Source organism: Trichechus manatus, unplaced genomic scaffold, assembly GCF_000243295.1.
Source record: "Trichechus manatus latirostris isolate Lorelei unplaced genomic scaffold, TriManLat1.0 scaffold00070, whole genome shotgun sequence".
NCBI lineage: Eukaryota > Metazoa > Chordata > Mammalia > Sirenia > Trichechidae > Trichechus > Trichechus manatus.
Window position 1 is genome coordinate 3234459 of NW_004444006.1, and position 25017 is coordinate 3259475.

The 25017-nt window shown below is 38.7% G+C and overlaps 1 protein-coding gene across 1 annotated transcript in view; it reads right to left on the reverse strand.

The window, feature by feature from the left end:
• OPHN1 (oligophrenin 1) overlaps nucleotides 1-25017 on the reverse strand; it is a 628143-nt gene that overhangs the window by 131244 nt on the left and 471882 nt on the right. Inside the window, exons 16-18 of the mRNA XM_004380093.2 lie at nucleotides 17402-17486; nucleotides 12271-12329; nucleotides 11006-11111 (exon numbers count right to left, since the gene is read on the reverse strand). Of these exons, the coding sequence (XP_004380150.1) occupies nucleotides 11006-11111; nucleotides 12271-12329; nucleotides 17402-17486 (250 nt within the window). The remainder of the gene's footprint in view (nucleotides 1-11005; nucleotides 11112-12270; nucleotides 12330-17401; nucleotides 17487-25017) is intronic.

A 25017-nucleotide genomic window follows, 5' to 3' on the forward strand; every position in this document is an offset into this window, starting at 1 on the left:
TAGCTGTACTGGACTCAGTCTGGTGGAAGCCTTGGTAGCTGTGGTCCATTAGTCCTTTGGACTAATCTTTTCCTTGTATCCTGTTCTCTTCATTCGCCCTTGCTCCCGAAGGGGTGAGGCCAGTGGAGTATCTTAGATGGCTGCTCACAGGCTTCTAAGACCCCAGACGCTACTCACCAAGGCAGAATGTAGAACATTTTTGAAGGACTAATCGTTAATGACTGTTTTGGACTGGTAAAATGATTGGGAAGGGGAAGTTATCCTCCAAGCATTAAAAGAACCATGGCTAGAAAAGCCAGGGGGTGTGGCCAGCAGTGCGATGGCTCACTTTTGTGTGGCCTTTCTCACCATGGTCTTGTAACTCTTGGGTGTGATTGTGCAAATAGGGTAATTGTGGCCCACCAAGGGGATAGGTCAGTTTTGCCATCTCACTGGGCTTGAAATAAGCCATCTAAGAGGTGGGAAAGAGAGGATCCCACCACCACCAAGGAAGGAGAGCCAAGATCAGAGCATGTCCTCTGGACCCAAGATTCCTGCGCTGAGAAGCTCCTGGAACCGGGAGACCCAGAGAAAGAGAGAGAGAGAAACAGCAGCAAGGGACCGCACAGTGGACTTCCTAGCCCACAGAGAGAGAAAGCTGAGTGCCTTTGGGCAGAGGCTTACTGGCAGAGTAGGATGCCTCTGGGCATGTACTGGCAGGGGCTAAAAGAGCTTTGTAACACTTGCCTGAGCAGGGCAGAGGCCAAGGGGCCAGAGAGAAGTGTGCCTGCTGCACGGCTGGGAAGTGGCTGTCTTCATGGAAGAACAGTATCCTGAGTGTTTCTGAGCCTGAATTGTAACCTGCTACTTCCCTAATAAACCCCATAATCGTGAGTATTGTCTGTGAGTTCTGTGTGGCCATTGCAATGAATTATAGAATCCAGCACAGAAGCAGAGAGTGCCGTGGGAGGGACGGTTGGTGTCAGAATTGGTAAAGATGGCGAAGAGAGGAGGCATATCTGTCCTCTGCCTCATAGGAATCAGCCTTAGCTCGTTGATCTTGATTCTCCTTCCCCCTTGTGAAGTTAGAGGAGGTCAGACACCGCCCCCACAAGTGATCCATGGCATCACAGTGATCTAGCCTGTCTGGGCTTCAGTTTCCCCACTTTCAAAATGAGGATAAAAATATACCCATCTCAGAAAGTTGTTGAGTAAACAGAGCTAAACTGCTTTAGTGTGGTACCTGGCACCCTGAAAGTGTTCCACAAGATAGATGTACCTGTTTTTATTATTACCTCCCCAGGAGCCTCCATTCCAGGTGCTGCTGATCTCTGGTACTCTTCTTTTATAAACTGCTTAGTTTAGGATTTTCTGACTACACTATGTTGTTTCAGATCTCCATGCCTTTGCTTATGCCATTCTCTCTGCCTAGAATGCCCCCCTCCTCTACATCTAAAGAATGCCAATTCATCCTTTAAGTCTCACTTTAGGTGACATCTCCTTCAGGAAGCCTTCCATGACCTGCCCCTAAGCTATCACAGCCCATTGTCTTCATCTCATCTTGACTGACACTTTTGGAAAGCAGGATATGTTGCAATTTTCTGTTTACTTGTCTGCCTCTCCTACTAAGTAGTAAACAACTCCCAAGTGTGCCTGCCTGGTACACAGCAGGTACTAATTAACTATTTTAGTGAAACTGAGCTTGGCTAGTGCTCTTTCAAACAGTACTGGAGGCAGCTAAGTGAAAGGTGTGCAGCCCTTTGGAGAGTTTGGCTGTGAAGATGGGGAGGTGAGGAGATGGGACAGCCTAGCTGCCCACCCAAAACACTAATTTTCCAAAGGCTGGGTGCCATTCAGATGGCAATGAATACCAACCATTCATGGGCCTTTGATCTGGTTGGACTGGTGATGGGTCCTCTTCAGTTTAAATGTCTCTGCAATTAACCTTATTCTTCTAGTGTCAGAATTTTTTCAAATGTTAACATGGAAAAGCAACTTCGTGCGGTCACCAAATGATCCAGAAGGGCTAAACCGCTAGTGACAAGGCAGCACCACATGTGAGAGAACAGCCTCCTGCATGAGTGGATGCTCTGAAGAGAAGTGACGTTTGTTGAATGCCCTACCTTCTATTTCCCTGAGGGAAGTCCCTGGTATCCCATTATTTTCCTTCTTGTCCTTTTTATGAAATCTGGAAGGTGACTTCTTATTCTTTGGGGAGATTTCTTTGCATTCTGCACCTCTCCTTTTATTACGCATTTTGCAAAACTTTAAGAGGCATAAATCATCCCAAAATGTGGGTTGATAAAACAGATGAAACAAAAGACAAAGGCATGGTGAATACTGAATTAGGTAGGAATTTGTGATATGATCTGACAGCAAAAGAATTTTAAACTTAATAAATTCTCTAGTCCACAACAGGTACAACTTTTTGAATATCAAGATTTAAAGCAAGGGAATGGGTATCAGAGGGAACTTGTGAGAAGTCTCCAGTCCAGGAGAAAAGAATTCTGATTGGATGCTTTAGATCAGAGATTATAAATTAAAATGCCTACACGGGGAATGCAGGGAACTAAAATGAGGGAAGTGGATGTGATGAGAAGTGGCTGCCCCATTTAGACAAGCATATGTTCTCCATACCACCAGTTACCACCACACCCCTAAAGATATACCATTAAGAGAGTCACTTCTATTTTTATAAAAGGAGAATTCCTAAATCATCTCAAATTGAACCCTAATATAATATTTGTTAAAAACTTGGAAGTGGTGGGGCTGTGGGATATCTGAAGCTTGTGCCCCATCCAAAGACAGCAAATACTACTTACCTCCAACTGATTATAGCCATTTGGGCATGCAAACACAGTATGAACAGATCTTCTTATTTCCTAAAATCCATATTTCTATGTAAACTATTCGGATTTTTAAAATGCTGGAGCCAAATCATTTTTTTTTCCTTCAAAACAGCACAGGACAAAAGAAACATATTTGTGGTCTGGATCTGACCCACAGGTTTCCAGTTTGAGACTTCTGGCTTAGAGGGTCACCTGGAAGTATGATGGGAGGCTGTCTACATGAACTTTAAGGTCTCATCCTGCTTTAGAGTCCAATGATTCTAAGAACACTCTGGTTTCTAAATAAGGAGGGAAACTTCCTGGTTTCATCACTAATGCGCTGTGTGACTTTGGGCCTATTTTTTCTATCGCTCATCTGTGAACTGAGAGGCTTATCAGGTCATCTAAAGGACCTTCCAGGTGTGCCATTCAATGAAACTAAGAAAGTCATGCTCTTGAGATAAATGAAATAGAGACTAGAAATCTATTGAAACAAAATCAATGAAAACAGAAGTTGGTTTTATGAAATGATCAATAAAACTGGCAAGCCTTTAGCTACAGTAACAAAGAAAAAAAGGGAGAAGACACAGATATCAAAAATCAGAAGTGAAAATGGGGACACGATAACGGAGCCTAATGAAATAAAAATGATCATTAGAGATATTAAGAACAATCACATACCAATAAATTTGATAACTTAGATGAAAAGGATAAATTCTTAGAAACACACAAACTTCCTACACTAAAACAAGAAGAAATAGAAAATCTCAACAGACCCATAACAGTGAAGTGATCAAAGAAGTAATCAAAACCCCCCAACAAAGAAAAGCCCAGGACTGGATGGCTAAACAGGAAATTCTACCAAACATTTACAGAAGAAGTGACACCGATCCTTCTTAAACTTTTTCCAAAAAATAGACAAAGAGGGAATCTTCCCTAACTCATTCTATGAGGCTAGCATCACTCTGATACAAAAACAGACAAATATACCACAAAAAAGAAAACTACAGACCAATATCCCTGATAAATATAAACACAAAAATCCTTAACAAAATATTAGCAAACTGAATACAGAAGCATATTAAAAGGATTGTATATCATGACCAAGTAGAACTTATTCCAGGAATGCAAGGATGATTCAACATTGGAAAATCAATCAATGTAATACAACACATTAATAGAACAAAGAAAAAGAACCACGTGATCATCTCAATCAATGCAGAGAAGGCTTTTGACAAAATCCAACACCCTTTCATGACAAAAGCACTCAACAAGGTAGGAGTAGAAAGGAAATCCCTCAATATAATAAAAGGCATTTATGAAAAACCCACAGCTAACATCATACTCAATGCAGAAAGACTGAAGTCCACTCTCACCACTGCTATTCAATATTGTACTGGAAGTTCTAGACAGAGAAATTAGACAAAAAAAAAAAGAAATAAAAGGTATTCAAATTGGGAAGGAAGAAGTAAAACTATCCCTCTTCACAGATGACATGATTCTATATATAGAAGACCCCAAAGAATCCACAAGAAAGCTACTAGAGCTAATAAATGAATTCAGCAAAGCGGCAGGATACAAGGTTAACACACAAAAATCAGTCAGGTTTTTATACATCAGAAATGAACAAGCTGGAAAACAAATTAAGAAAACAATCCCATTTACAATAGCATCTAAAATAATAAAATACCTAAGAAAAAATTTAACCAAGGAAGTGAAAGATCTGTACACAGAAAACTGTAAAACATTACTAAAAGAAATTAAAGATGACCTAAATAAATGGAAGGACATTCCATGCTCATGGATTGGAAGATTCAATACTGTCAAGATGTCAAAACTACCTAAATTGATCTATAAATTCAACACAATCCCCCTCAAAATTCCAACAGGCTTCTTTGCAGAGTGGAAAAGTCAATCATCAAATGTATATGGAACCGCAAAGGGCCCAAAATAGCCAAAGCAACCTTGAAAAAGAAGAACAGAGTAGGAGGACTCAAATTTCCTGATCTCAAAACATATTATAAAGCGACAGTGATTAAAAGAGCCTGATACTGGTATAATGATAGACATACAGACCAACGGAATAGAATTGAGAGCCTAGAGTTAGGTGCACACGTCTATAGTCAACTAATCTTTGACAAGGGTGCTAAATCCATCAAACAGGGGGGTGAAACAGCCTCTTTAATAAATGGTTCTGGAATGACTGCATCTCCACATGCAAAAGAATGAAGACAGAGCCATACCTCACACAATATATAAAAGCTAACTCAAAATGGATCAAAGACCCAAATGTATGACCTAAAACCATAAAACTCTTAGAAGAAAACATCAAAGTACTGCTTCCAGACCTAGTCCTCAACAGTGGATTCTTAGACATGACACCAAAGGCACAGACAACAAGAGACAAAATAGATACGTGGGATTTCAGCAAAATTAAAGATTTCTGTACATCAAAGGACTTTGCCAACAAAGTGAAGAGACAACCTACAGACTGGGAAAAAATTTTGGGGAACTACATAACAGACAAAGGTCTAATAGCCATAATTTATAATGTACTCCTACGACTTAACAAGAAAAAGACAAACAACCCAATTGAAAAATGGGCAAATAACCTGAATAGACATTTCACCAAAGAAGATTTTCAAATGGCCAACCGATACATGAAAAGATGCTCAACATCATTAGCCATCAGAAAAATGCAAATCAAAACCACAATGAGATATCACTTCACTGCCAATAGGATGGCTAAGATAAAACAAACAAAACAAAAAATGGAAAGTAACAAATGATAACAAGGATGTGGGGAAATCGGAACCCTTATTCATTGCTGGTGGGAATGCAGAATGGTACAACTACTGTGGAAAACTATGTGGAGGTTCCTCAAAAAACTAAAAATAGAACTATCATATGACCCAGCAATCACACTCCTAGGTATATACCCAAGGGACTTGAAAGCAGCAACACAGACATATATACATCAGTGTTCACTGTAGCACTATTTGCAATAGCCAAAAGGTAGAAATAACCTAAAATGTCCATCAGCAGATGAATGGATAAACAAAATGCAGTACATTCATACAATGGAATACTATTCAGCCAGAAACAGAAATGAAGTCCTGACACATGCTACGACATAGATGAACCTTGAAGACATTATGCTGAGTGAAGTAAGTCAATCACAAAAGGATAAATACTGTATGATCTCACTTATATAAAATAAAAATAGGCAAAAATATAGAGACCAATGTTTATTAGTGGATACCAGGGGTGGGAAGGAAGAGGAGAAGGGGAGCCACTGTTTGGGAAGCAGTGAGTTTCTGTGTATAGTGATGGAAATTTGGCACAGATTAAGGGTAATGGTTGCACAACTGGTTAATGTGATTCATATCACTAAGCTGTACACCTGAAAAATGTTGAATTGGCAAATGCTGTGTTATAAATATTTCTACAAAAATAATATCAACTGCTGATGCTGCTTATGCATATTTTCCCCATAACTTTTGATTATGAAAGTTTGCAAACATACAAAAAAAGTTGATAAAATAGTACTATGAATGCTCATACTCTACACTTAGATTCAAAAATTGTTAATATTTTGCCAGATTTGCTTTCTCTTTGCATATTTTTTTCTGAACCCTTTGATAGTAAATTGTTTCAACCCTAAATACTTCCACATTCATCTCCCAAAAAAGGCACAAAAGTGCTTACAAAAGTATAATAAAATTTCCACACATAAGAAAATTTATGATAATTCTATATCATCTAATAGATAGTCCACACTCAGCTGTTCTCAAATGTCACAAAATAACTCTTTTAGAGCTGTTTTTTTCAAATCAGGATCCAATCAAGGTTCATATGCTGCATTTGTTTATGTTTCTTTAGCCTCTTAATTTAGAATCATACCCCTACCCTTTCCCCCCATGACACAGAATTTTTCGATGATTCCAAGCCAGTTGTCTTATAGAATGTCAAACATTCTGGTTTTTTCTATGGAAAGGCTTAATTTGATTCAGGTTAAACATTTTTGACAAGAATGTTTCACAGTTGTACTTCCTATTGTACTGTATCAGGAGGTGCATAAATTCAGTTTGTACCGTTATTAGTGATTTCACTATGATCAATTAATTAAGATGGTGTCTTCCAGATAGGTCAACTGTAAAGATACATTTTTTGCCTTTGTAAATAGTAAGTAATCTGTGGGTAACACATTGAAACTATGTAAATATCCTGTTCCTCAACAATTTCTTACCCAGTGGTTTTGGTCCATGCCTGAAACAGTCAGGGCATTGAGATTACAAATGGTGATTTTTTTTTAAATTCTACATTCTGCCTACATTTATTAGCTGGCATTCTTCAGTAATAAAGGGCTTTCCTTCCTCTATTGCCCTCTATAAATTTTTATTTATTCAATGTGTTATAATAAAATACAGTATTCATTGTTTTTGATGTTTAGGTTGTTAAAAATGTAATCAGTGTCAGTGCTTTCAAACAGGTTCCTGTGTCCTTTTGACATAACCCCATTAGTGTTTAAGCACTTCCTGGCTTTGTGGTACAATTTATCCCAGGCTCACCTTGTACTTCCCTTGTTCCAGACGTGGAATCAGCCATTTCTCTAAAAAGCCCTGGTTCCTCTGTGCAGGGAATAATATTTAGAAACAAAAATCTGGGCACTAGGTGTATTCATTGGTATTTGGGCATAATCACTTTTAAGCCCATTTAGTGAACAAAGGTTTTTGTTGTTGCTGTTTTGTTTTTTCTTTTAAATTCTGAGTTATACTGACATTCTCAATTCAACATTAACATTATTGACTTTTTTTACATCTATAATTTTTGTATCTGTATCTCTTTTTCTTACACCATAAATCTTGGTTTTTAGTAACATTAATATATTTACATTTTTGCTTTATTCTTGTGATATATATGTATATGTATACACACACATGTATTTATGTTTCAAAATTACAATTATAATATTACTACTAATAATAAACCTACTGAGTGATGGTTACAACTTCTTTGCAGCTCTCGTTCTTAGACTATATCGCATTAAGGATGAGTAAGAGGGCTGTGTTGAAAAGTTAGTTGAAATAATTGTTTTCTCTCTGTGATTATGTCATCAGCTGATAAACATACAGATTCATTTGCTTTTGTTTTTGTTCAATTTTAGGGTTTGTAACGTTTTCTTTTTTATTTAATGTTATTTTTTGGCTATTTAAAATATTAATATTGCTCAAAAGTCAAAACCATATACGGAGGTGGACCTAGAGAAATCTAGCTCTCATTCCTATTCCCTTGACCTTATTCACTACCTACCCTCCATAGTAATCATTTTCATTAGAATATTTTTATGACAGCCTCATTAAAATATATTTCACATACCATAAAATTCATCCATTTAACATGTACAATTGAACAATTTTTAGTATATTCACAGACTTGTGCAACCATTATCAGTATTTAATTCTAGAACATTTTCATTACCCTTAAAAAGAACCCTGTACCCATTAGCAATCATTCTCCATCCCCTTCCATGTCATTGCTCCCTAGCCCAAGGCAACCATTAATATATTCTCTGTCTCTGTATCTTTGCCTATTCTAAAAATTTTATATAAGTGGAATCATAAAATATGTGACCTTTTGTGCCTGTTTTCTTTCAGTTAGCATAATGTTTCCAAGGTTCATCCATGCTGTAGTATATATCAGAACTTTATTCCTCTTTTAGGGCTGGATAATATTCCATGGTATGGATATGCCACATTTTATTTATCCATTCATCAGCTGATGGACATTTGCGTTATTTCCCCTTTTGGCTATTGTGAATAATGCTGCTAAGAATATTTGTGTACAAGCCTTTGTGTGGGCATGTGTTTTTATTTCTCTGGGGTATATACCTAGGAGTGGAATTGCTGGGTCATATGGTTAACTCTGTGTTTAACCTTTTGAATCATTAGTTTTTTATCTATCCTTACGGTGTTTCATTTGACAAGAATAAAGAAAATATGTATATATATTCTTTTATTATATATTCTTATTTGCTCCTTTCTTACAAAAAACAAAGGTAGCATCTTAAATATCCTGTTTTACACCTTGTGTTTTATATCCTTGAAATTTGTAGTACATATTGGAAATCATTATAAAATCAAAATTCATAGAGATCTTCATTCTTTTTTAGTACTTCATAATAATACATTATTTGGATATACTATTATTTATCCAACTAGTCCCCTACTATTGGACATTCATGTTTTTTTCCAATCTTTTTCTATTATAAATTATGCTGCAATGACAAACCTTGTGCATATGTTGTTTTGTATTTGTGGAGATGTGTTTTTAGAGTAGATGCTTAAGAGCAGGATTGCTGGGTCAAATGGTAAATGAATACAAAGTTTTGTTAGAGATTACCAAATTCTCCTCCTTGTGGACTGTATTGAATTCTCACCCACAATATATGAGAGTGTCTGTTTTCCTAAAATCTCATCAACAGAGAATATAGTCAAGCCTTAGGAGTTTTGCCAATAAATCGTATCTCAGTATAGGTTTAAGTTTTCACATATTTATGGATATTTGCCTTTCTAATTCTGTGACCTGTCTGTTCATGTCTCTGGCCCCTTTTTTGCTAGGGTTTTGGAGGACCAATCTTCTTGAAGTAAGGCAGCTGGTCAGCTCCTTTGGTGGATGGAAACAGGTGCCCCATCTAGCAGGAGCAGCCTCAATTTACTTGCGCCCTTGGCTCCTGCCACATATACTAACTCTTAGAAAGTCAGAGCTGGAACAGTACTTTTAGATTAGCTGGTCCAGCCCCTCATGTTATAGATGAACAAACTGAGGCCCAGAAAGGATGAAGGACTTTCTTAAGGTCACACAACATATTAGTGATAGAGCTGGGACTTGAACCCAACATCTCTTTTCCCCTGGGAAACTTCCAACTTATATGGAAAATATCTCCTGATGTTTTGTACTTTTACTGAGATTATCACAAACTACTTTTGGGGGAGAAAATGCCTCTTAATGTTCTGTATTATACCAAATAGCAAACATTAACAATAAGTATAAAAGCTATTCTCTTATTAGTTCAGTGTATTTATCTACACTCATTCCTGCCTGTAATATTCATTTGCTACAGAAATAAAAACAAAACCTTAGAATGTCAGAGCTGGATCTTATCATGGAGATATATCAAAGGAGAAACTGAAGTCCAGAGACAGAGTGACCAGATCTATCACAGGGGGAGGCTAAGAGGGCCATTTAGCTGAGGGCCTCACATTTACCAAGAGCCTCAATTTTCGGTGTTTGAGAGCCTCTCCAAGTGAGATTAAAATATAATATCACTGCATTTTTGTGAGTGTGCTGATCTTTATTTTATTAACTATTCAACTCTTAAAATATACTACAATTTTTCTAAGCTTGTTTTCATATTTCTTTAATTTTAATATACAAAGAGAGGCCTTGAGTGTGGTCTGCCCATGGTCACCGAGTGAGCTAATGGCAGAACTGAAACTAGAACCCAGTTTGTTGACTCCTGGACAGAGTGCTTTGTGCTGCACCATACTGCTTCCTAAGAGGCAGCAGCTAGCCTTTTATCAGTCAAAGAAATTCATTTTTATTTACAAAGTTGTACCCTCTGTCCAGGGTACACCACAGTGGGACACAAATGCCCCCCTTCACCGACCCATCTCAGAGCCTGTCACCAGCTCTGGTCTCTGGAATGATGCTATCTGTTCCTGCCTACCACATCAGAACAAGAAGATGACTAGAATCTTAGCAATGACTCCTATTTCTTGACAGCCTCTTATGTGCCATGCATTTTACCTGTGTTCTTTCTAATCCACACAACAGTCCTGCATGGTAGGCATTACTGTTCTCATTTTACAGATAACCAAACAGAGGCTCAGGTAGATTTGTCTAAGATTATACAGCTAAGTAAGCGAAGCTGAGATGCAAAACCAGGTTTATCTGACAGCAAAGCCTGTGTTCAGCCCACTCTACCTTGGCATTGCCCCTCAATTGAAACAACTCAGATACATGATGACACTGGGAGGATATATATAAGCATCCAGGCAAAACCACCTTCCTCACAGATCAGGATTAAGCAACTGGGGGCTGGGATTTAACAAGCTTAGAGACAGTTTCTCTGCAGTCCTGCCATGTGGGCCAGTACTCTAACAGGAGCACTTTCTGAAAGCTCAGCAGTTACTTACTTGACCAAGTGTCTTATAAGAAGTTCCAGCATCTCTCGGTTATTTTCTGGTAGCTTATATACCAGGGAGTGAATAGCTCCCAGCCGGTAATCCAGGTTGTCAGATTCTGAGAAAGAACAGTGAGAGAAATGCTTTGGCTTTCTGCGCAATTGGATCAAGCAAAATCTCATACACACCACACACATACACACACACAGAGATACAGAGATAGACACAAACAACAAGAGAGATACAGAAAGAAACAGAGAGATGAAAAGAGACAGAAAGATAAATAGGCACAGAGAAAGGATGACAAAGGTAGACCAAGAAACAAAACAACATAGAGGCAAAGAGAGAGAGAACAAAAGGCAAAGATATAGAAAAAAAGAAACAAAGAATAGATCTAGAAAAAATGAGGAAGAGAGGAGAAAAGAGAAGTGAACAGAAGAGAAAACTATTTCAGAGAAAAGTCAGAATTCTGGGCACAGCAGTTTGTTCTTGAAGCCCCAAAAACAAACTTTCAGCTGGAAACCCTTTCCCACCTAACTTCCTTATGGTACTGGAAGGTATGCTGCTACCTCTGGGTTTCTGTGAAAATCACCATGAAAGCCTAGAAATAAAGACCAAACACCTCTTGCCCTGACAAAGACCCATTATGAGGACAAGTTCCTGAATCTTTCCTGCACACAGCACAAGGCACAATGCAAGGTAAAGGTCATGTGGAGGTAGGGAGGAGGGACCCTCATACAGTGGCCTCAGCCAATACTTTCAATGCTTCTTCGGTTGCCAACTTTTGGGGTGATTTATATGCCTCATTTCCTACCCACCCCTCTACCACTACCCCCAGTTTTCTCAGCTAGAAAATGTGATGTTAGGGCTAACAGATTAGGAGTAGTAATTCACAACACAATTGAAAAGCATTTTGAAAAGGCAAATTGTTGAAGAAAAGCTGGAACAGCAATTGTACTGAAATCCCCCCTGATAATGGGAACCAACACTTTTGTTCTGATGAAAGAGGCAAAATCAATCAATAAAATACTCACACCTATCACGTCCCTCAAGTTGCCCAATTTTCTCCAACTCATTCAAATAACATGGATTTATGAAAAATAATACAACTCTTGAGTTAGACAAAAAGCAAGAACACTCTCATTTGGCAGTGGGCAAAGTCTGTGTATGTATTTTTTCCCCCAATTTCTTTCCCTAAGTAGTTTCCTAGGGCTTATTGCTCCAAATCTTATTAAGAAGTCAGAACGACACAATTAACTAGTAACATAAATACTTACTGGCAGCAGAGACCAGTTCTTTGTGCAGTCTATAGGTCATGACAGGTTCAGAAAGATTCCTGAAATTAATGAAGATTGTAAGTTCCTTTGGGGAGGGAGTAGCCAGGCCTTGAATTTTCAGTTCTGTGGGCAGCAAGGCTGAAGTTTCTGAGCCCCATAGCTTAGTGTGACTATAGACATTTTCCTCTTCACCTAAGGCTCTGTCATGGGAATCCAAGTGGCCAACAATTCAACAGAAGACCTGCAAAAGCATGGGCCAAGACCCCTAGCAAAGTCCCCAATTATCTCCCAAAATTAAAAGGTGGCACCAACTCAGCCTGCAAAAAGTGGACCCACTCTGACTACTACCATGAATACCTTACACTTTGGTAATCCCTTAGGGTTTCCAAAGTACATTTGCATTCATACTCCCATTTGATCTTTCCAATGATGCTGTGAGGTAGCACAGTTATTCACACTGTCATTTAATGGAGGAGGAAACTGAGACTCAAATAGGTTTCTTCATTTAGTCAAAAAAAAATTGGCTGAGTACTATATTCATTCATCCAGAGATGAATAAGACAAAGTCCAAAGCCCCAAGGAGCCAATAGTCTAGTAGAAGACAGTGTAATGCAGTGGGACAACTGCAATGTAGTAGGACAACTGTGATGATAAAATAAAGGTACACAGTGGCTAGAAGGAAAGAAATGATCTACTACTACTACTACTGCTAATACTACTACCACTACTAATAGCAATAGTAAATCCTTTACTCTTCTAAGTGATTTATATATATCAACTCATTTAATCCTCACAACAACCCTAACGGGGTACTTAATCATCCCCGTTTTATAGATGAGGAAATTGCAGCCCAGAGAAATTAAATAACTCATCCAAGAACCAGGCAATCTGTCTCAAGAGTTCATACTATGCTATACTGCCTGCCACTGTTACTATTATAGTAATCCTGGTGAGAGACAGTAAAGGCCTAAATAGAAATAGTGGCGTTAGGGACAGAAAGTAAATGTGAAGAAAGTGATTTAAAAGATAGTAAACGCAGAAGTCCTTCATTGGTTGTACATGATGGTGGGGAGAGAGTAATCTAGTTTGGGTGGCTGGATAGAATAGGAAGTGGCTTAAAGAGAGGAAGATGCTAGGTCAGAGGAGCTTCTGGGGTAGCCAAGGGGAGATGTCTATTAAGAAGCTGGATGCAAGTCACTTCTAGGCCTAAGAAGCAAATGTGGAATCATCAATCTAGGCCCAAGCCCAAGCCCACCGCCGTCATCAATTCCAACTCATAGAGACCTTGTAAGACAGTAGAACTGCTCCAAAGGGTTTCCAAGGCGAGAAATCTTTACAGGAACAGACTGCTGCATCTTTCTCCTGCAAAGTGGCTGGTGGGTTCAAACTGCTGACCGTTTGGTTAGCAGCCAAGTGTTGGACTACTGTGCCACCAAGGCTCCTATCAGTCTAGGAGGGTGGTTAAAACCATGAAAGCAAATGCCACTGCTCAAAGAAAGATGGCAAACTGGCAGCCAAACAGCTATATGAGGCCTTCCAACATTTTTTGTTTGTCTAGTACAGTGTTTAAAACGAAATGGAATGTTACCAAAATATAAATAATTGAGATATTTCACATAAAAATTCATGTTCCCTGCTTCTGTTCTGGCTTCAATTAGACCTACATGGTTATTTGTAGAAGTAAACAAAATTGCTGTTTAGTTGTAAACAAACGGATTACTATGCAAATAAAGGTCCACAAGGCAATGTGTTTAATATGCAAATAGCCTCCTTCACTCATTTATATTTCTTGATGGGGCAGTGGTTAAGATCTTGGCTGCTCACCAAAAGGTCAGCAGTTCAAATCTACCAGCCACTCCTTGGAAATGCTATGGGGCAGTTCTACTCTCTCCTATAGGGTTGCTATGAGTTGGAATTGACTCGACGGCAAGGGGAAACAGGGTAGATATTTGAGTTTTCAGTTCCTCCAGTGTACTGAAACTAGACGAGCGCCTTGGAAAATACCAGGCAGAAGGACCATATAGGAGACTGCTAAAAAATGGCCAAAGAAGTAAGAGAAAAATTAAAAGTAAGTGATATCACAAATTCCAAAAGAGTAGAAAGTTTCAAGAAGAAAGGCTTGTTAAGTGTTTCAAACACTACAAAAAGATCAAGTAAGGAAAAGACTAACAATTGCCCACTGTGTTTAGCATTGAGGGAGTCACTGCTGATCTTGGCAAGAACAGCTTCCGTGGAGCAATGGGGTAAGACTCAAGACTGCAATGGGTTGAAGAGTAATCTGTGAGGTTAAGAAACACACAGAAGTGTGTATTACTTGATCCAGAAGTCTGGCTGTAAAGGGGTGGAGTATCTCTCTCATTAGGCAATCTTGTCTAAGCTCCTGGTTCCAACTAACTACACTGTCAATGATTTCCAATTTTTTAGCTCAAGCCCAGAACCCTTCTCTGAGTTTCAGACCCATATATCCAATTGCCTGCTTAACATCTTGCCCTGATTTCCTCAAAGGCACCCAAACTTGGCACATCCAAAACCCAGCTTACCATCTCTCTCTAATCTGGTCTTCTTCTTGTGTTCCCCAAATCATTAGATGCATGACCGTCATCTGGTTGCATCGGCCAGAAACCTGGAAGTCATTCTTTTATTTCCCTCTCTCCCATCTTCACATCCAGTTCACCAATTTTACTTGCTAAATATCTCTTGAATATGATTATTTCTACCCTAGACCAGGTAGGAACATCATTTCTTGCCTGGATCACAGCAATAGTCTGCTAACTGGTTTCCACCTGTATCCATTTTGCCTCCCTCTAATCTTATTATTATTATTTTATTTTATTTTATTATTTTTTTTTCAAAATGTACAGTTCATCATGTAACCCTTCCCCTCTGCTTAAAATTCTTAAACATATCCCCCATTCTTTTATGATAAATCCAGGCTGCAATCCTTAAAATGCCCTACCAGACCCTGCCTGATCTGGCCCCTAAATACCTCTCCCTCCTTCTCTGCACCCTATACTCCACCAATCTTGTCCATCTAGTTTCTTGAAGGGGTCTTCCTCTATCCTAACTCAAGGGTTTTGCCCATGTAGTTCCCTCTGTCTGGAATCCCACCTCCTTAGTTAATTCCAAATCATACTTATAGTTCAAACAACCAACCAAAACAGGTCAGGGCCTGTTATATGCTTTCATAGCACCTTGTACCTTTCCTTCAGAAAACTTATTACAGTTTGTTATGGTATTTGTATGATTATTTATCTTTTGTCTGTCTCTTACACTGGACTATAAATTCCTTAAGGTCAGAGACTATATCTACTCACAGCTGTATGCCTATTGCCTAGCACCATGCCTGACATAGAGTAGGCTCTCAGGAAATGTTTATCAAGTGGTTAAGTGAATGGTGGAATGAATGAAAGGAGACACAGGGTCGAGGAGATGTGCATTGCTGGGGCATAATTACGCTGAGAGGAAAGACCCAATTGAATGAGAGAGGATGAAGATACAGGAAAGAGAAGGGATGATTTTTAGAGTACATTTCTGGAAATGATGGGGATGAAGGGTGAGATAGGAGCCGAGAACACAAATGGGGAACCACTCTGAAAACACTGATATATTCCATGAGTAAGAATCTTAGGGATAAACATCTCAAATTGGGAGTGCAGCCCACTCACACTTTCAGGCTTAGTCTTCCCATTTTTCAAAGGGGCCAACTGCTTATTATGGGATGAGCTGGGCAAGATGTAATGGAGGGAAAAACTTAACCTATATAAACCCTTTAAAAAATTGACACCTTTGAACTAGGCTAGAGACATGGAATCACTCCCACTACTCCCATCATCATGAATTTTCTCAAAGTGTGTATAGCAGATTGTTCTCTGTCCTCACTGTATTACTCAAGCAACATCAGGAAGGCCTCAGCCCCTTACAGGTGGGGAATAGGTGAAGAGGATGCCCCAGTACTAGTGGCCTTACAAGTCAGAAACACCTAGGTTCAAATAATACTAGTTGTGTAATCTTGGATATTACTTAATGGAGGTGAGGTGGTGCACCTCAGTTTCCTCATCTATAAAATAAGTCTAGTACCACCTACCTTATATGGTTATTGGGCAAAAAAAAAAAAAAGTGCCATCAGTGTAAGCAACTAGCACACTGCCTAACACAGAGTAAGCCCTCCAGTAACAGTTCCTTTCTTTCTTGGTAGATGCAGGAGAAATACTCTTGGAAAGAGCATTCATGTTTATGTAAAGCTCTCAGATGATGCTACAGTAGAAGATCATCTAACTGCAATATGTGGGACCCAATCTATTCTGGATTAATGATGTTTTCCAGAGTTTAGATCTCTACCTCAATGCTTAAAAAGCACAATAATTGAAAAAGAAGACGTTTTAGCACATAAAGTATGGTGCATACTAAGGGGCATAAAGAATGGTAAGAAATGAATAAGTTTAAAAAATACATGTCTCAAAAGCCTTTTACATAATAGTATAAATTTATGCCAATAAACTGAAAAATATATTCATCATTGTTCTGTTTATTCACAAAACCATCTAGGTTTATATCCCTAAATGTTGTTGGTAAGTTAACTTTTTTTTCCCCTACTGCTGCCACTTGATTCAGCTCCAACATTTTATGGTTGTGTTTTCTTGGTTTTTATTTCCATTACATGGAAAAAGGCATGAAATATAACACATAATATAACATTCTTGTCCAAGTGCAATTTAATGTTTCAAAATGGTTGTTATTCAACAAAATATGTTAACAACACTGAACTGTTAGAACTCATGATTTTACTAGTCACCATCATGACATCACTCTAAATATCTGTGCATCATAGCAGAAATTCTTCAATTATTTCAAGGACATAATTTTTTTAAATACTCTTTTTTAAAAGCCTTTTCAATAGCAATGCTATTTTTTTAATGTTTCTCATGCTTAAATTCCCAATTTTAGTTTTTTTTAAAAAGTCATCCAATACACATTCTTCTTTGATAGAAATCCTCTTTACTGCTTTTTTTTTTTCTTTTTCTCTAGCAATCCTATCCAACCTCCTGATACTGGGATCACATTAACTCCTATCTCCACCCAGACAAACTTCATCAACTATGAAAAGCAAAGTCCCAAATCAAAGCAGACATACCTGAGGTAGAATTTCAAGGAGCTGGTGATTGTCTTAATGTCCCAGTCACTGTTATGAAAATCAATATCTCCTGGGCATTTGGGATCTAGGAAAAGGAAAAAAAAAAAAAAACAAGAAAAATAGTTAATCTTTCAGAAGATCTTACTTTTTACTCCTTTTAAAAAAAGAAAAACAAAGTACATTAATTAAGAGGTAGGTACTCTAAGCCGGTTTCTAAGAGATGGACACTTTACAAAAAAAGTCTTTGATGTCTCAAAAATTTCCTTTTCCCACTAGCAAGATCAATTATCCTCCCACTGTAGGAGTGACAATGGGTGAGCTAAAACATGAAAATGGTAGACAATGGTTACAGATATTGACCTTGGCCGGAACTTGTATTCTGTTCGTTGGCTGTTGATTGCTTCTTGAAGTTATTGATTGTGTTTGGATCTGTGGTGCTTATTGAATGCACAGGGAAGATTAGTATTAGCATAATATTGTCACTTCAGTTTCTCTCTTGCAACACAATTGAACATATTCCTAGAGTCTGTTCATTAACGGTTTAGAAAGTTTGTGTCCATTAGTGTTTTAGAAACTGTATCAGTTGGGGGGAGGCGGCAATCAATCAATCAATCAATCAATGAAATTGGCAATGGTAGTAAAATAATCAAACAGTAGTGTTAAAATAGCTAATATTAAAACTGCTAAGTCCAAATTCTTGCAGAGTAAAAATAATCATATAAAAAATACACCTGTATTCAGCTGCTTATTTTCAGTGCCTTGCAGTGCCATCCAGAAGCTATGCAACAAAAGTTTCAGTTAAATTATGAATGAATGCATAAATTACAGAGTTAGAGGGCCAAATAGTAAGAGGTGTTATATGCCAGTGTTTCTCAAAGTGTAGCACAGGATGCACATTTTCTTTGTTTTAATAAGTATGCATTGCATTTGAACACTATAATCAGCACTTCAGATTGTTTCAAGAACATCATTGCTTAGAGGAGATAAAAAAAAGTGAATTTATTTAATATGAAACAATTCAGTAAATAGTAGAACAGGTGGTACACAGAAACAGTAAAGATTGTTGATGCAGTTAAAAAAATGACTGAAGTTTGGGAACAATGGATTTGAAGACAGGGAGAACAGTTAGGAGGTGATTGTAATTGTCTAGATGAGAGATAATGAGACACTGAACTAAGGCAGTAGCAGTAAAAATGAGTAGGGAGTAGATTAAAAAAATATTTAGGAGGTAAAATGGATTAGACTTGGTGGCTGATTAAATGTGAGGTCGTGGGTAAGAAAAGACAAGGATAACTCCCATATGTCTGTGTAAGATTCTAGACTGACAGTAGTATTACCAATAAAGATAGAGAATACAGGAAGAGGAATATCACTGTTATTGTTGGTTGTTTCACTTTCTTTGGGTGTTGAGGGTTGGGTGGAGAGAAGATTAATGAACTCAGACTTATGAAGTCTGTAGGTCACCTAGGCAGAGGTGACAAGCCTGGATGTAGTCATCAGGACTGGACTGAAGCTAGAGATAGAGACTGGGGAGCTATCAGCATAGTTATAATCATATGATGAGCTCATCAAGAGAATATTTGTAGAATAGAAAGAGAAGTCTGTGAACAGAATCTTGGGGAACAACATGTTTAAGGGATAAGTAGAAGAAAAGAGACCTGAGAAGGAGGCAGGAAGGAAGAGAGGAAAGAAGTATGTTAGAGAAACCCATGGAAGAGAAAGTTTCAGAGGCATGCTAGATATCAAATACAGCAGAGTTCAAGTAAGGGAAAGACTGAGAAATGCTCACTGAAGCAAAATGAGTATCATTTCCAACACTGGCTGTGTGGAGTGCAGGAAAAGAAGAAAAACGTTAATGAATTAAGGAATGAAGATGTGAGGGAAAAAGTCAGTGTAGACCAGTTCATCTCGCATTTTAATGCATATGCAAATCACCTGGGGATCCTGTTAAAATGCAGATTCTGATTCTGTAAGTCTGGAGTGGGGCTGGAGATTCTGCATTTCTACCAAGCTCATTGGTGATGCTGATGTTGCTGGTACTCGGGCCACACTTCGAACAACTAGGGGTGGAGACTGCACTTTCTAGAGGCTTGGCTGGAATGGGAGGACAAAGGGTAGAGCAGAATAGCCAGATGAGCATGTAAGGTCAAAGATGGGATTTTAATTTTTTTCTTTTACATTCAGGTAGGCTTGACCATGATCATAGGCTGCGGGGAGAGCTAACAGAGAGGAAGCAGTTAAAATATAGGCGAGTAAGAGGATAATTGATGGTATGAGATTTATGTGGAAGAGAGAAAGGATGGCTTCAACAGCAAGACTGGAAGAATTAGTACAGAGCAGGAGAAGTTGGCTTCTCATTCTGAGATTATGGGAAGGAAAAAAGAATGACTGTGGATGCAGATAAGCGACCTTATACCTGATGCACCTGATGGCCTGTATTTTTCTCAGTCAGTTAAGAGGTGAGATCACCAGTCAGTAGCATGGGGAGCGTTTCCGAGGTTGGAAGAAGGTTTGAGGAGTGTAGCAAAAGCTTGGGTCTACATTTAGGGAAAATGAAAGATAGAAGACAATCACTAGGGGGACTGAGGGGATGATAATACTCAAGGAGTCTAGTGAGAATAAAGCCCATGATTTTGTAGTCAACCCAACAGAAATAGGTGCTATTCCCCAGCAGGGCTTCTCTGTAGGCACGATGAGTGTACATTCTGGCTTGACAGTTGGTGGTTTGGGTCTGGCAAAATAATAAAAATAAAGAAAGCAGCCACTAACATATAGCACTTGCACAGTGTCTGGCTGATATTTGTATTGCTGAGCACTTTACATATATTAATTCATTTAATCCACAAACTTCCCTATGAGAAGATACTATTATTATCTCTATTTTCCAGATGAGGACATTGAAACAAGTGAGTCTAAGCAACTGGCCCAAGGTTACATAGCTAGTAAGTGGTGAAGTTGAGATTAGAACCTTGACAATCAGCCTTTGGAGTCCATGCTCTTAACCTCTACTAGCAAAGACAATGATGTAATTAAGGGATAAGAAATCTAGATGAGTGAGAGACCTAGAAGCCTAAGCAGAATAAGATTTCGGAATTCCAGATTGCAGGGATGGAGCACTTCCAAGTGAAGACAAATGATTTCCTGAAATGGAGTAGAACTGAGTATCACTGGAGTTGAGGATGTCAAGGAACCATAAAGACTAGGAAATTGAAGTGATGGTCTACAAAGACATTGATGTCTCTCAGGATGATAACAACAGTTGGGGTGGAAAGAAATCTTGTAAGCCAGGTAACAAAGACTTGGTGATTCTGGGGGAGTGGCCTGGAAACTGACAGACAATGGTTCCAAGAAGGGGTAGAAAATGAGCCAAAAGATGGGAGTTTTGATGGAGGAGGGTTTTTGTATGGAGATGGAGGAATAACAAATACTGAGTCTCACAAACTATGCTAAGTACTTTATAGGAATTCTCTTATAATCTTCACAGCAGCCCAATGGGGCAGTACTGATATCTTCTGCATTTTACAGATGAAGAAATCAAGGCTCAGAAAGGTAAATTCACTTTCTTAACAACACATGACTTGTAAGTAACAGAAGCAGGATTTGAATCCAAACAACTTATCCCCAGGGTCTTCTCACTTAAGCCACTCCATACACTGATGCTCAAATATGATAATCTGGACAAAGTAGTGAGGACTGCACCTCAGGGCTCAGTGGCATGTCAAATGTAGAAGAGCAGCATTAGTATGAAAGGGCTGCAGGGGAAGTGATGTCAATAAACAAACGTGATATGACTTTCCATCTAACAGTACCCTGTTCATTTCAACTCTTCAGCAAATGGACAGTGAGCACCTACTTTAATGTGCCAGGAACACTACCAGATGCTGGGTATACAAAGATGACTAAGACACTCATTCTACCTTTGAGGAACTCATTATTTAAGACAGATAAATAATGCATAATACAGTTGTAAGTACAATAAAAACAATATGCACAATATACTGAAGTAATATAGATAGATAGGGAAACAACTCTTCAGAGGAGTCAGCAAAGACTCACCTGAGTTTTAAAAGATGGATCAAGACTTCTCTAGGTGCACAGGTGCACATTTTCTAAACAGATGTATGGTGAGCATGGTGTGCTTGGGAAACCACCAGGAACTGGGTATAATTGGAACATTAAGATTAAACGGGAGAGTGGCAGGAGATGAAGCTGACCAGGTATACAAGAGCCAGATAATGAAGGGCCTTAAGTGCAATGCTCAGGAGTTGAAGCTTTAGCCCTCAGGAGGGAAATATAGACAGAGCCATGCATGATTTTTAAAAGGTCACTCTGGGTGCAGTGTGACATGTTGTTTGAAGAGGACCAGTCCTGACGGTAGGGAGACCAGTTTGAAGTCTACTTCAACAGTCCGTGGAGAGCTGATTGATGGCAGCCAAAACAAGAGAAGTGGCACTGGAGAAGAGGGATTGGATCTAAGAGATATTTAGAAAGTAAAACTGATAAGACATGGGGATTCCTTTGCTATGGAGGGTGTGAGAAAAAAAGAGATTCTATTTGGTGTAGACCAAGATAGTGGCCACCCCAAAACTTTGAGTGTTTTATTAATTAAATTAAAAAGTCCAAAACCGAATCCCTAGTATTTCCCATTGAAACCTGATCCTCTCGCAGTCTTCCCCATCTCAAACAATGGGAATGCCAACCTTCCTTTAGCTCAGGCCAAAATCTCCACAGTCATTCTTTACTCCTTTCTTTTTCTTATAACCCACACCTTGAACAACATCAAATCCTGTTGTCTTCTATCTTGAAGATATATCCAGAACCTGATTACTTCTCACTTGACTTATTAAATCTGTATGATGAGCAAATAATCTGAGAAGCTGGACTATATGAAGAAGAACGCGACATCAAGAATGGAGGAAGACTCATTAACAACCTGCGATATGCAGATGACAAAACCTTGCTTGCTAAAGTGAAGAGGACTTGAAACACTGATGAAGATCAAAGACCACAGCCTTCAGTATGCATTACACTTCAACATACAGAAAACAAAAATCCTCACAACTGGACCAATAAGCAACATCATGATAAACGGAGAAAATATTGAAGTTGTCAAGGATTTCATTTTACTTGGATCAACAACCAATGCCCATGAAGGTCCCTGGGTGGCACAAATGGTTTGTGCTTGGCTGCTAACCAAAAGGTTGGCAGTTTGAACCCACCAGCGGCACTACAGAAGAAACAGACCTGGAAATCTTCTGCAAAGACTACAGGCAAGAAAACCCTATGGAACAGTTCTACTCTGTAACACATGGGGTCTCCTAAGTCAAAAATCAACAAGAACACAGTCAACAACAAAAACAATCAATGTGCATGGAAGCAGAACTCAAGAAATCAAACAATGCATTGCATTAGGCGAATCTGCTGCAAAAGGCCTCTTTAAAATCTTAAAAAGCAAAGATGTCACTTTGATGAATAAGATGTGCCTGACCCAAGCCACGGTAGTTTCAATCACCTCATGTGCATGTGAAAGCTGGACAAGGAAAAAGGAAGACCGAAGAATTGATGCATTTGAATCATGGTTTTGGTGAAGAATACTGAATATACTATGGACTGCCAGAAGAATGAACAAATCTGTCTTGAAGGAAGTACAGCCAGAATGCTCCTAGAAGCGAGGATGGTGATACTTTCTCTCACTTACTTTGGACATGTTATCAGACGGGACCAACCCCTGGAAAAGGACATCATGCTTGGTAAAGTAGAGGGTCAGGGAAAAAGAGAAAGACCCTCAACAAGATGGATTGGCTGCAACAATGGGCTCAAACATACCTACTATTATGAGGATGGTGTGGGACCAGGCAATGTTTCATTTTGTTATATACATAAGGTCGCTATGAGTCAGAACCAACTCCATGGCACCCAACAATAACAATATCCACTGCTACCATAATTACTACAACTTCCTAACTGGTTTTTCAGCTTCTGTCTTTGTCCTTCTACATTCTGTTCTCCACACAGCAGCCAGAACGATACTTTTAAAACATAAATCAGATTAAGTAACTCTCTACTTAAAACCTCAAATGGTCTCATTCATAATTAAAGTAAAAATCCTTATAATCACCTACAGGACCCTACATGATCTGTATCCCTTCCACCTCCCTTATTTCTCTGACCTCATCTCCTACTACTCTCCCATCTCTCACTGCCTTCCAGACACTCTGACCTTCTCATTGTTCCTCAAACACACCAAGAATGTTCTCGCCTCAGGGCCTTTTTACCTGCTGTTCCCTCTGCTCAGAATGCTCTTTCCCTCAGATACTGGCATGGTTCATTCACTCTCACCTTCAAGTCTTTACTCAAATGGCACCTTCTTGGTGATGTCTTTCCTAGTAACATTATCTGAACACATTATCACGAAACCCCTATTTTCCTTACCACATTTCCTTCTTTATTTTTCACCTTAGCACTTATCACTATCTTCCATATTATATATTTTGCACTAGAATGTCAGCTCCATGAGGACAGAGAACTTGTTGAACACCTCTATATCCCCAGCACCTAGAACAGTGCAAAGCATATAACAGATGTTCAATAAATATTTGTTGAATAAATATGTAATAGGAGGAAACTGCATCTCAAGCTGGAGGAGCCACAGAATATGTATGTGACCAGCAATCAGCTGGTGATATTAATAGTTCTAAAGAAAGTACTTGCCAAACAAATGAGGGTAGTAAGCCCAAAACAAAAAATAAAATGCAAAAAGTTGGCATTACTTATACCATATTTGTAAGTATGCATTGATTATTATACAGAGAGGCTGGGAAACATTGCATCTAAAGAGCAGAAGCAATGTGATGGCTAGACACATTCTCCATTGCATGGTAATTATTTCATAAGATCCTCCTATTCTACTACACTTGATCTCAATCTGTGTTTCCCAAAGAACTTCTGGATTACCAATTCCCAGGTACCCTGCTTTGTACCACTGCTGTGCATACATGCTTGCCATCCACTGTACTGTATACTTACTTACCAGCTTCTCCAGTGAACCTGATATAACCTTGTTCTCCCAGCAGAGTTTCTGGCACATAGTAAGTAGGCTCCATCCTTTTGGAATGGGGTAAGGCAAAGAAACCATGTCTAGGTGAACCAGCATTTCAGTTGCTGGTATTAGAAAGATATCCTCCTATGTAAATTGATAATTGGTACAGATAGTGCCCGATGTACAACAGGGTTCCATTCTGATGACTCCATCATAAGTTGGTTCCGGTGTAAGTCGAATACCTCTCTCTTTTTTTTTTTTTTTTTAGTTTTCATTACTATTGCCTTTTATTATCAATATCTTTATAAATCCTATCTTTATTTGAACAGTAAATCATAACACTGAACATATGGAAGTGAACATCTGAGAATGACAACATCAGCAAATTAAGCACTGCAACACTGCATGTAGTACATATTACTAACGATAAGATGTATATAAAAAAAAAGACAGTTGTAAGTGCAGTTTGTCGTAACTCGATTATATCGTAAACTGGGGGCTACCTGTATATTCTGAAGCACACTGCAGCCTTATTTGAATAAAATCTAGGCTCTTCCCAAAGCCTGTTACACTCTCA